This window comes from Syzygium oleosum, unplaced genomic scaffold (assembly GCF_021117445.2).
Source record: "Syzygium oleosum isolate NSW1041296 unplaced genomic scaffold, Sole_v2.1 Sole_v2.09, whole genome shotgun sequence".
NCBI classification, from domain to species: Eukaryota; Viridiplantae; Streptophyta; class Magnoliopsida; order Myrtales; family Myrtaceae; genus Syzygium; species Syzygium oleosum.
The window spans coordinates 1,071,548-1,084,726 of record NW_026607493.1 but is presented as its reverse complement, the minus strand read 5'-3'; the positions used below and the strand labels follow the sequence as shown (position 1 = coordinate 1,084,726).

The following is a 13,179-nucleotide window of genomic DNA, read 5'->3' as shown; positions in this document are numbered from 1 at the left end:
GTAAGAGTTAGATCTTGGACTTTCTGTTTTGTACTTGTGGTACCTAGCTCATTTACCCAGCCAATAAAATAGATCAACATATAGGCGTATTCTTGAAAATCTTGGCGTTTGTCAGTGTATGGGGACAAAATATACGTAAGTCTAGCTTTCTGAATTCCCAGAGCCAGCGCTACGGTTGGCACATTAAAAATGAACTTTCATCATCATCCATAGCATTTATAGCATTTATAGCATTAGCATTAAACACATTTCATATATTTTTAATAGCATTTGTCAGATTTTCCAATATTGCAGAAGTCAAGGCCATGGAGGCAAGGCAAGATGGGGCCATTACGAAGTTGGTATAGAGGTTGCTGATTAAATTTGGGGACCTGCAGTGCAGAGTGCAGACACAGGGCAGGGCAACGAACACCTATCTCACTTGCAGTTGCCTTTATGCTTTGCCTTGCGCTATAATAAATGGCATTGAATTGGGTTGTTGCATCGATGATGATGCCAATTTGGGATATTTGGATCCCTACATCACACACGCCGGACCAGAAAGGGGTTGAACACGGGCCGGGCGATCGGTTCCGAGTGCTCGAACCATAGTCGACCTTCTCGGGAACGAGCGACGGCGGAATCGTTATCTAGGATGGGGCCGACCTGGACAGCTCCAAAAGTTAACTTCAATCGAGAACCAGGTCCCCTTTCTTGAAACTATTGTGATCCCAAATTTAAGCGATCACAACCAATCCAAAACCGTGTTAAAAAGAATAAGAAATTACGCATTAAGGGTGCGTATTATAACCATTATATTTTCCCGTTTTTCTATTTTTTTTGTTACCGAGAACAGGTTTCGAACAGAAATCCGTTTGGCAACGCAACTTCTTGTTTTTTATTTCCGGGACAAATTTTTAGCCTATAAAGAAATGACTATTTCTGGAATAAAAACAGAAATAACAATTCTCTTATCGCTCGCCACCACCGCCCGCCGAGAACAGAAATTTAAAAATAACTTATCAAATAAATTTCTATTCCGGGAATAGGAATTTTATATCATTATCAAGCACTACTTTCTACTCATAAACTCGTTCAGGGAATAGAAATAGATTTTTCTATTTCTTGTCAAAATTAGGGTCGGAGAAGAGAATGGTTTTCCTTCGCGCCCTAAACTACTACAGAAGCAAGGGGAACCCATCTTTTAGCCTCGCGGTATAGTGTTACAAGAAGTGTTTCCACAATAATGCAACTTTGCCACTGGAGGGAAATCCTGCATGAAGTACTTGGCCCATTTCTTTGGTATTCAGGCCGAGAGGCTGCAGTACCATGCCAGCGCTTTGCCACGCCAACCTATGTCGTGCCGAGGCTGACACACGGTGCAAGCACATGACGTGCGTGCCATCCTCTCGCCCTCGATGAGAAAGTGTCATGCTTAGGAGCCCCGAGCCCATTCACCATTTTCAAGAGGGAAAATGACACAAACAGCTTTGAACTTTGACCCGTGCATTTGATCCGAACTTTTAATTTATTCAATGTAGTCCTAACTTTAGCTCGATATTCAATTTGGTCCCCGAACTTTTAATTTGTTCAATGTGGTCCCGAACTTTTAGTATGTGTTCAATTTAGTCCCGAACTATTTGAAAATGTTCAATGTAGTCCTTCTATTAATTCAAGTGCAAGGACTACATTGAACATTTTCATATAGTCAGGACTAAATTGAACATATGCTAAAAGTTCGGGACCACATTAAACAGATTAAAAGTCCAAGAACCAAATTAAACATTAGGCTAAAGCTCGACTATATTGAACAAATTAAAAGTTCGGTGATCAAATGCACGGATCAAAGTTCGAGATCGCTTTTGTGTCATTATCCCTTTTCAAGACCAATGAAATAGGACAAGGGAAGTTTCGATGAATGAGATTAACTCTGTAAGAGTTGCGTGGAAAATAACAATGCCTGAGATCAAAGATAATAATGGAATTCAAAAGAGCTGCGAATTTCAAAACCTTAAAACAACTTCAAGTTTAGAAGAAGCGAGCTCATAAGCTGGCCTGCCATGCAAGCCCATACAGCTTGTTATGTGGATCGTTCTGTGGCCTGTTATGTGGATTGTGCCGTGCTAACCTACTTCTGATAGCACACCTAGTGCCCAATGCACGACCCGTGCTGCAGCATGCAAGCCTAGCCAGGCACAGCCGATAGCATGCCCGGTCGGACCACGCGCAGGCAGCTCAGTCAGTCACTGCACATATTGTCACAACTGGGCAATATCTTGAGTTCATCAAGTGCCTAAAGAGTTCGGCAACTCCATCAAATTAAAAAGAAAAGGCATTCTCGCGATTCAAGTAGTTGCTTCCTACTGAACTATATCACATCTACTCAAAGGGAAGATCAAATAATTCGAGCACCAACGAAACTATGTATGGCATGACATCGTGGATGGAACAGAATCAGCTACAAATCACTAGATTGAGAGCCAGTGTACATTAAAAATTATGATAAAAAACCAAAGATTACTTGGCCACAAAGCCAAAACAACCGCACGTCATGTGAAACAAAAATTACTTGCAACACTTTTAAGACAAAATCCTAAGTCTTCGAGACTACTCAAGAAAAGATAAAGAAAAGGCTGACTGACAGTTCCTCGAACTAGTAACGCCCAGTGCCCCAAACTCTGATCACACCATCATTGTATCCACTAAACAAGGTGCTTCCATCTGCACTCCAGCACAAGCTCGTGCAGTATATAACCTGCAATTTCCAGATGTAACGATCCAAATAATCAAAATCATGTTCATCATTCATACACAACTCCATGTCAAAATTTATGTGAGTCAATAAATCTCAGGCATGATGATTGTTCTGACAATGTCATTTATTTGACCACAAAGAACAGAACACAGAGCGCAGTAAGAATGATAAGCAGGTGAAGAAATGCCATGATACTGATTAGATCCTCGATCAATCCAATTATGTCACAGAGTTTGGCCCAAAATAAATGACATCCTCTCAAGAAATACAGCCAATGCCCAGAAGACAAAGCCATTGCACCAAATGACTGCTGAAAAATGCACAACCAGTGCAACGGAATACAGCATTATTGAGACCATTATCATTTTAAATTTATTAATATGCAAATGCACCGAGGAACGCAGAATCTGAGCAAAAATTCCTACTTCAGACATGGCCATACAGATAGATGATAGAAGCTACATATCCTCAAAATGCAATGAAAATGGACAGGAACAAGTTCAAAGTACAGAAGAAAATAGTTTAAGGTCTAGCCAACAAGCATGGAAGAAGGATTAAAAAGTGGGACCACATCAAACATCCATGGATGCAAAAAATAGGTATACTCACACTAGACAGTCGACATTGAGACAGAGGAGAACTGTGCACCAAAACGTTAGTCAGGAATTTTACCTTCTTATTTGAAGCGGCAGTTGTGGTTCCGTCAGTTTTGTCAGCTTCATTTTTCAAATCAACCCTCAAATCTTCGACAATGCTCTTGCTTTCAAGGTCCCAGATTTTGATACTATTCTCAGTAGCGGCACAGAGCCAGTATCTATTGGGGCTGAAGCAAAGAGAGTGAATTATAGCACCAGCCTCGAGACTATACAGCCTCTTGCCCTCTGCCAAGTCCCACAACAAAATCACTCCATCCTTGCCACCACTAGCGCAGAGTGACCCATCAGGAGAGACAGCTACCGTATTCACATAGCCATTATGTCCCATCAAGGTGTTCCTGAGCTTGCAATTGGTCAAGTTCCAGACCTTGACGGTTCGATCCCACGAAGCAGATACAATGGTGGGTTGCAGATTGTTGGGACTAAACCTCACGCAGCTGACCCAATCAGTATGGGCGTCACCCTCCTGAATCGTGTACTTGCACTCTCCTAAAGTATTCCACAGCTTGATGGTGCGATCGCGAGATGCCGACACAATCTGGCGATTGTCAATGGAGAATGCCACAGAAAGCACGTCCTTGGTGTGGCCCACGAACCTATAGTTGACCCACCAGCACAAAATTAACAGTTTCACATTCGGGTAGCGTCCTACATTGCCAAGCTCTAGCCAAGAAGAACTCGATTGGCCAAATTCAGTCACGATTTTCGCTACAGCATAACTTAACAAAAGGCCCATCATACGAATCTAATTCCAACAGGACGTAAAGTCACCACTCGCGACGAGACATGCATCACACAACTAAAGGGTTGCCCTTTTTCAATCTCAGCCAGCAACATCACTACGCAAAAGACCCTACTCTCATACCACTACACAAAATTCCGGTTTTCTATTCCGAATTAACATTCTGATCGACGAAAAGGGCATAAAATGCGAAAAGACAATGACAACCACAAATCTAAGTATCCTCGGACACACTTGCAGGGAAACATTCTAATTGAAAGCATTCCAGCATTTACCAGATCAGACTACACTACGCTCTATGCATCGATACAGGAGACCGATCCAGAGAAACAAAGCAGCTGTAAACATGTCGATGCGCAGAGATTCAGAAACCGGACCTGCGAGCGGACACGCCGGTGGCGAGGTCCCAGAGGCGGAGCTCGCCGTCCCAGGATCCGGAGAGGGCGAACTGGCCGTCGGAGGAGAGGACGACGTCCTGGACGAAGTGGGAGTGGCCGGTGAGCCGGCGGCGGGGGACGCCGTAGACCTTCTCCTCCTTGGTGAGGTGCCAGAGGATGATGGACTTGTCGCGGGAGGAGGTGACCACCATGTCGGCGTTGTCGATCGGGGCGGCGATGGCGGTAACCATGTCGGTGTGGGCCCGCATCGTGCCCTTGAGGATCAGTCCCTCCGCCATGGCCTTAGGGTTTCCGAGGTGAGGGATGAGCTTCTTCGGCGAGCGAGGCGAAGGGTTGGAGGGGGCAAAAGGCGCGACCAGAGACGGATGGTAGGGATGGAAGCGAGATTATATAGTCCCCCCCCCAGGAAATTAGGGTTTCGTGGCGAGAGTCGTCCGCTCATGTTGGACCAAATTAGATTAGTCAATTATCATCAATATCAAACAATGGATAAAGTCCCTTTTTGTTTTTTGCCGGAATTTGAGTATAAAATGGATAATGAAATCTCCATTAGACCCGCTCGTTGGGGCGGGCTCGGGCTAGGGTCGACCTCCTGCCCGAACCTTCAGAGGTCCTCCTCAAACCCGCCGGGGTCAAGTGTCCGACCCTCGCCCTTGAGGGAAATCCACGAACGAGGGTGTATGTGGTTCGATTTGGAGATATTTTGGACCGAATTGAACTTATCAATTTGGAAAAATCTCAATCCAAACGACGTGGATGAAATTACGACTCAAACCAAATCAATCATTTAGTTTTGTTATCAGTTTGGTTCGATTTCGAACTGGAACGAACAAGTCATATTAGGGGGAAAATTGTCCAAAAAGTCTTAGACCTATTACATTTTTGCCAATTCAGTCCTAAACATTTTCACTTCTTGCCAATTGAGTCCTTCGGGCCAATTTTGGCCGGCCTGAGCTGACGTGACAATTTAAAAAAAAATTGAATTTTTTAATCTTTTTTTTTTTTTTTTTTTTTACTTCTTCCCTTTGGTCGGTTGCCGATCGCCGATTGCCGGACCGGCTAGAGGGAAGAAGTCAGAAGAAAAAAAGATTAAAAAATTCGAAAAAAATATTAAAAAATTGCCATATCAACATTAGCCGGACAATCAGCGTCAGCTGGTAGCCACGTCAACGTTGGCTGGACAGTCGGCGCCAGCCGGCGGGCCAAAATTGGCCGGATAGACTCAATTGACAAAAAGTAAAAAGGTTTAAGACTGAATTGGGCAAACTTAAAATGTTTAGGACTCAATTGGTAAAAATGCAATAGGTTTATGACTTTTTGAACAATTTTCCTTTTATTAGGAGTTAGAAGTTTTAATGCGTATGTAGACTATATAACTTCAATGTGTAATGGAAATTACATAAAGAAACACTTGTTTCTGCACACTTATTGAAAAAAGGAACTATTCGCAATTAAATCATATTAAATTATCGAAACATCAAAATTTTTAAACTTGATGAAAAAATACAAAACATCGTATAAAACTCTTTAGTAAGTATTATTTGATGTTGAATATCGAACAACAATAGCCAACTTGAGAAATAGAAATCTCTCATTTAGCTAAGCAGAGGAATCTTAGATAGGAGCTTACTTGGTTAGGCTAGATTAAAAAAAATGATTAGTCAAAAGGAAAATAATTTTATTTCTTCAACTTATCGATTGTGTTGGGCTTTATTAATTACAGAAGTTTTAAACCCAAAATGAACCAATAAACCCAACTTATCCATTTATCAGTTTGGTTCGGCTCGGTTTTTCATTTTATAAATTTTTAGCAAACAATAAAATATATATTAAAACAAATGAAAAATACTTTTAGGGCTTTATGTTATTTTACTATTTTATCTATGATTTTTGCATTATTTTTCTATTTTACATTAGAAATTTGTGCTTATTTTACCCTTTTAGCATTCATAAATGTAAAATGTCAAAGTAAAATTATTAATAAAACATTATCTACCAATTTTTTTCAGTAAAATATGGGCAAGTCGGGTCTTGCCTCGAATTTTTTGCATAGGCTCACCTAGTGGGGACTTTTTTATGGTAATGTCTAGAAAAGTAGAAATGTGCATGCCGATATGAAACTCTCTCGATCTCAAGTACTTAAAATTAAAATATATTTTACGTGGTTTAATTTCGAGAAAAATAGTTTATGGTCATTTTCGAGTGCATAAGTCAAATCGTACATGAGAAAATGGCCAATGAATTAAGATTGACGACAAACTTCGATAAGAATAGTGACAATTTGTTTCTGTTATCTGACTAATAATCTACATGAGTAGCTTGTATCCGAGATTGATAATAGTTGAAATTTCTAATTCTCAATTAAGTCTAATGGCAATCTTGAAGATACGTACTCACAGACGTTTCTTTCAATTTGTACGCCACGTTTCTCTTTTTATATTATCAATCGGGTCATGAACATATTGTAAAGATGTAAAGATGATAATTAAATTTTAAACTTTCTAATTTCATAAATTTTATCTTAAACCTGTACACAAAATCAAATAAACTTTTTAATTTCATCAATTTTATCTTAAACGTGTGCACAAAATTGAATGTAGTCATTTGCACGTGGGGAGTAAATTTGTCTGCTTAGGATGGTCGGCGGCAACAACATGACGCCATATTATTGCTTTTCCATCGGCAATTGGTTGAAAGGATCGCAATTTCGCGAAAAAATTTAGAATTTGCATTAGCAAAATTGAAATAAAGCTTAGGACTGAAAATCAGCATCCGTTGAAGACTAACTTGGTTATTTATTCTCGTGTTTTCTCAGCCTATCATGGAATAAAAGTTTTCGCACATTACATTAATTTCAATAAATAGTTTGTACGATTAGAAGAGGCAAATTTGGGTTTTGGGTGGCGAGATGGTGCCGGAAACAGAAGATTGTTAAGAGAAATATCATTTCAGGGGACTTCACTTATATCATCACTTAGATGGGTCACGAATCTTAAATTCAATGTCTTCGTATTACATTTGTACATTGCCAAAAAAAAAATAAAACACATACGAAAGATTTCACTCTTACAAAACAATAGCACAAGCTTCAAAACTACATTTCTCTCTATCTTACAAACCGCTTAAACACAGACATTTCTTCAAAACCCTGCGACTCGAGCTTCTGCATCTTCACGATCATCCTCCATTCCTGCTCAAAACATATAAAGACTAAATCGAACCCTGGACTGATAGAGAAGAAATAGTAAAAAGTAAAATGTGAAAAAAGGCTGGTGCATGCAGTACCTACAGCCATAACATCTATTACCCTAGGTCAAAACTCATCATGCATCATTGTCACCGAATTACTGAGGAGCGCACAGACCAGTTTGACCCAACAAGAAGATTGCTCGAAAGAGTAGATGAAAAAGCATCTGCTGCCAGTATATAGTGCCAAGTCCCCCATAACGTACCAATTGCTAACACCTTACATTCACTTGATTTCTCATACCTATCCCATTTGAACAGCCACAACTTAGTTCTCCGAATTTAGGTCAAGAAAAGCGCGATTACAACAAAACACACTCGGTCCTAAAACACCAAAGTGAACTGAGCAATTTCCCAGCAAGGAACAAAGACAAAACGCAAAAAGAAACAACTAATAAATTCCATCTTAGAAGCTGGTCCACAAGAGAAACTACGGCTACATCAAGAGCTGGAAAAACCGAGGTCGAATTGACGAGCATGGTCCCATTTTGTTTTAATGAAAACAACGTGCTTCGAAGACCAAGGCTTTCGATATTTCTTGACAAAAATGGAGCAAGTCGTGTAAGTTATAAACTACAGTGTAAGATGAACCTAACCGAGAGAGAGAGATTCACCCGATCTGAGGATCCTGAAACAGGATCCAGGATCCGGAGAAACGTTAATTCAAAAAACACCCCATTTATTAGGACACAAGAACAGTCAGTTAACAGTTACACACACATCATGCGAGAGTATCTAGGAAGCAGCAGCATGCCCAGTCATCCTTAGGACACAACTCACATGAAGCAATCTTGAAAGCTCCCAAAATGCTTTTGACTCAGCCAGATCCAGAAAAGGAAAAAAAATAAAAATCGAAAACTCCAATACAGAAGAGGGCAGCTCAAAAGATTTTCCAACTAGCTCTCTATTGTTTAAAGAACCAGATCTGATAAACGTCATGAGAATCTACTGCAGAAAAATTAACACTTCAGAAAAAAAAGATCATCTCATGCAAGAGAGAGAGAGAGGGGAAGATTACAACAAAAGTGTAGAGCTCCCTTCAATCCAAAAAAGGATTCAGACCAGAAGGGGCAAGTGAAGCTCCTGGCATATGCAAGCCACAAGCCTATCCCAATTTTTCATCCTTCTTTGTTGTATTCTTCATTTCTCTTTTTTCCTTCTTTTTATGGGCTTCCATTCGAGAATGAGTAGATTTAATGGGATAGGAGTGTGGGATCCATAGACCAGCAGCTCAACTCACCCAGCCAAGAACCTCTATTGGACTTAAAGGAGCTCCAGACTCCCTCCACACTAATCCCCTCTCTCTTCCCACGCAAACCCTAGAAATCAGTCAAAACCAGGGAAATCAAGACTCACTTCAATATCACAGCATGAAACTCCCCACAGATCTTCAAACCCTAGCGAGAGAGAGAAAATGAAGTGGAAGAACCAAAAAGGGTAACTTGCAAGACCCAAGATGCAGCCCACGGGAAGAACTTGAGAAACACTTCAAAAGAGGAAGAAAAAGCAAAAGAACGTTCAGCAGAAAACACCAACTACAAGTCATAGGAACCCTATCTAGCAGCTAGGAGGGCCTCACGTCTCTCTCTCTCTCTCTCTCTCTCTCTCTCTGTGAAGCTAAAAATGACCAAAATCAACCGTATAAGAGACGGTAAGGAAGCCAGAAAAAGAGTAGCTATGGTGGAAAAAGGAGCGAGTGATGGGAGACCATTTATAGCGGTTTTGGTGAAAAAAAATAACAGAAAATGTGTGGTGGGCCGGCCAAAACAATGGCTTAAGCTTGGGAAAAAAGTCTTTTGGAACCGGCTTTCCCATAGATTCTCTCTGTCCAATAATCACACTTTCACGTGACTCTCTCTGTCAAAAAAACTACAGTAATTTAACCGATGCGTATAATATGTATATCCCTCGGGAATGATTCTTCGGTGGGAAGTTTAGCACGAGAGGTTGAGGTTATTGGTGGATAATTCGGTTCACAGGAACCAAATGCGATCGAAAAGAGTTTTTTTTTTTTCCCATATGTTATTATGCATCTTTTGGTCTAAAGGTGAGGTTTATTTCGACCCAAAAATAAACAATCGCAAGTAATTTTTTTATGTAAAAAAATCTTTGGCATCGTTTCCACTTTGTGTCATCTTTTAAGAAAATGTCCCTATTTCATACCCTTATTTGCAATTTTTCCTAAAATGAAAAATTCAATCTGAACATTCCGAACCGTTTGAAAATAAACCAAAATTCTTATGCTAACATTTAGAAGTGCAGCGGGGTCCTCTCCATCATTTATGGGGCACGATATTTTTTAAAAAAATTTTAAGAGAGGCTTCGTGAGAAATGAATGGACTCTGCAAGAATTATCATCTTTTCACTCTAGCCATCTTTAAGGAGACAACTAATCTTAGCGCGTGCATACGGAGATGAACTCTCTCAAGTCTCAAGTGCAGAAATTAAGATATATTTTGCGCGGTTTAATTTCGAAAAACTTGCTTGTTATCATTTTCTAGCGCATTAGTCAATCTGTGCATGAGAAAAATACCCGACAATTGAAGATTGAAGTCGGATTTGAAACCCGAGTTTAGGACAGGACGGCAACCAACGATGGACGATATTATGGAATTTTGAACTTTATTTTTCACGCCTTAAATGAGAGCATTTATAAAAAGCATTACGAGTTCCAATGACTTTTAATGACCATTTTTCACACATTACAATGCATTTCAATTAATCGTTTGAGATAATCTGTACAGTACAGGTCGAAAATTTTGATTTTGCACAGGACTAAACTTTGATTTGACAAATTAGTGACGAGATTAATGTGTCAAAACAGGTGAAGTAAGCTCCGATCTATTTAATCTATTATGGATCGAATGTGATAAGCAACTATCTTAGAGAAGTACAAGCCCCACTCCATCGTCGTATCGAATCTATTTTAGCACTTTACATGGCAAAATAGTCCCTGCACATTTACATAAACCCTCAATTCTCGAATTTCATTATTGAGAAAATCGAAACATTTTTCGACCATATGGGGTCTCGCTTGTATTGAGCCAAATTCAAATTTATTCATTGATTTGGTGATCTATCGTGAACTATAAGATGCAAAAAAATAAAAAATGGTTTCTGGGCAGCGAGATGGTGCCGGAAACATAAACATAAAATTGTCACAAATCTTTGTTTCAATGTCTTCATAGAACATGTCCACATTGCCAAAAAGAAAACACATGCGAAAGATTTCACGCTTAAAAAAAAAATCGCATGACCTTGAAAAAGATACTTGTCTTCATTAAAATGCATCAAAATCCTGCTACTCCAGTTTCTGCATCTTCACGATCATCCATTCCTGATTGAAGCACATAAAAGACTAAAAGTCGAAACCTTGACCACAAGAGAAGAAAAGGTAAAAGAAGAATGATTAGAGCATGCGATATCTGCAAGCCATGACATGTTTTTCTCTTCGGTCAAGACTGAACCTGCATCACTGTTATCGAATTACCGAGGAGCAGAGAGACCAGCTTAACCCCAAAGATGGTAATACTTGAAATAGTTGCTGAAAAGCATCTGCTAGTATCAATTTCTAGAGTGACTAGAAATTCCTATTCAACGCAAATGTACAGTATTCTTCGAATTTTGGTCAAGAAAAACCGAGAGTACAATAAACACATTCGGTCCAAAAACACCCCCCCTTAAAAAAAAGAACTGAGCAATTTCCCAGCAAGAAACAAAAGCAAAATGTAAGAAAATAAATAAATTACATCCGGGAAGCAGGTCCACAAGAGAGAGAACGGCTACAACAAGAGATGGGCAAAAACGGCAGCCAATCGATAATCATGATCCCATTGTCTTCCAAAGTGAGAACAACGTGCTACAGAGACCAAAACTTTCGATATTTCTTATAGACCAAATAGAGCAAGTCTTTTACGTTCGAAACTACAGAGTAAGGTTAACCTAACCCAGAAAGAGAGAGAGAGAGAGAGAGATAAATTCAGTAGATCTGATGATCCTGAAACAGGATCTAGACAAACGTTTAAAAGAATCCCCATTGGTCAGGACACAAGAACAGTTACAGTTACACACGCATCATGCGAGAGTATCTAGGAAGGAGCAGCCTACACAGTCATCATTCAGGACACACTTCACATGAAGCAATCTTGAAAGCTCCCATAAATGCTTTTGACTCAACCAGATCCAGAAAAGGCAAGCAAAAACAGAAATAGACATTTGAAAACTACAAGTACAGAATAGGGCAACCAAAAAGATTTCAAAACTAGATCTCTTCTGTTCAAAGAGAAGGCCAGATCTCATAAACGTCACGAAAATCTACTGCAAAAAATAATAATAGTAACACCCTGAAAAAAAGGACCATCAAGCCAAGAAGTCACCAACATCATCTCATGAAGGAGATTACAAAAAAAAAGGGTAGAGCTCCCTTCAATCCAAAACAGGATCAGACCAAAAGGGGCAAGTGAAGCTCCTGGCATATGCAAGCCACAAGCCTATCCCAAAAATTTCTTCTCTGTGTCTTCTTCATTTCTCTTTTTCCTTCTTTTTTGGACATTAATTCCAGAATGACTGGATTTAATGGGATAGGAGTGTGGGATCCATAGACCAGCAGCTCAACCCACCCGGCCAAGAACCTCTATTGGACTTAAAGGAGCTCCAGACTCCTCTATATTAATCTCCCCTCTCTTCACATGCAAACCCTAGAAATCACTCAAAACCAGGGAAATCAAGAATCACTTCAATATGACCACATGTAACCCTCACAGATCTTCAAACCCTAGCGAGAGAGAGAGAGAGCAGGAAGTGGAAGAAATGAAGGGTAACTGGCGAGACCCAAGATGAAGACCAGCCTGAAGAACTCAGAACGCTTAAAAAGAAGAAGAAAAGAGGAATCAACGAGGATTTCGTAACAGGGGAACAAACAAAACAAGGGAAAAAACAAAAGAGGGCTCAAGAGAAAAACACCAACTACAAGTCATGGGAAACCTATCTAACAGCTAAGAAGGGCTCACACCTCTCTCTCTCTCTCTCTCTCTCTCTCTCGGAAAGCTAAAAATGACCAAAATGTACCGCTCAGGAGATGATAAGGAGGCTAGCGAGAGAGGAGCTATGGTAGAAAAAGTAGAGAGCGATGGGAGACCAATTAAAGTGGCTTTGGTGAAAGAAAATCACAGAAAACGAGCGGCGGGCCGGTCAAAACAGTGGCTTAGCTGGGGAAGAAGTCTTTTGGGGGAACCTGGCTTCCCAAAGATTCTCTCTGTTATGCAATAATCACGCGTTCACGTGCCTTTGTACAGAAATCTACAGTAAACTTAATGGATGTATGTGGTAAACACATCGATTCTCATAAGTCGCTCGTGAATGATTCTGCAGTGGGAAGTTCAGCAGGAGAGAGGATGGGGTTGT

General features: G+C 40.2%; 1 protein-coding gene and 1 long non-coding RNA gene across 2 annotated transcripts; both read right to left on the bottom strand.

Annotated features, from left to right (window-relative positions):
• Positions 1-2,423: 2,423 nt before the first annotated feature.
• Positions 2,424-4,908, bottom strand: LOC115680428 (guanine nucleotide-binding protein subunit beta-like protein). Its single transcript, XM_030604236.2, has 3 exons — positions 4,510-4,908; positions 3,407-3,986; positions 2,424-2,734 (listed from the first exon to the last, which is right to left on the bottom strand). Exons 1-3 carry the CDS (start codon positions 4,806-4,808, stop codon positions 2,633-2,635), a joined length of 981 nt encoding a protein of 326 aa, XP_030460096.1. The 5' UTR covers positions 4,809-4,908; the 3' UTR covers positions 2,424-2,632.
• A 2,584-nt stretch (positions 4,909-7,492) lies between these two features.
• LOC115680433 (uncharacterized) lies at positions 7,493-9,440 on the bottom strand. The gene is made up of 2 exons (XR_008817142.1): positions 7,816-9,440; positions 7,493-7,720 (listed from the first exon to the last, which is right to left on the bottom strand). It is a non-coding gene; the product is annotated as an uncharacterized LOC115680433 (long non-coding RNA).
• Between the last annotated feature and the right edge of the window lie 3,739 nt (positions 9,441-13,179).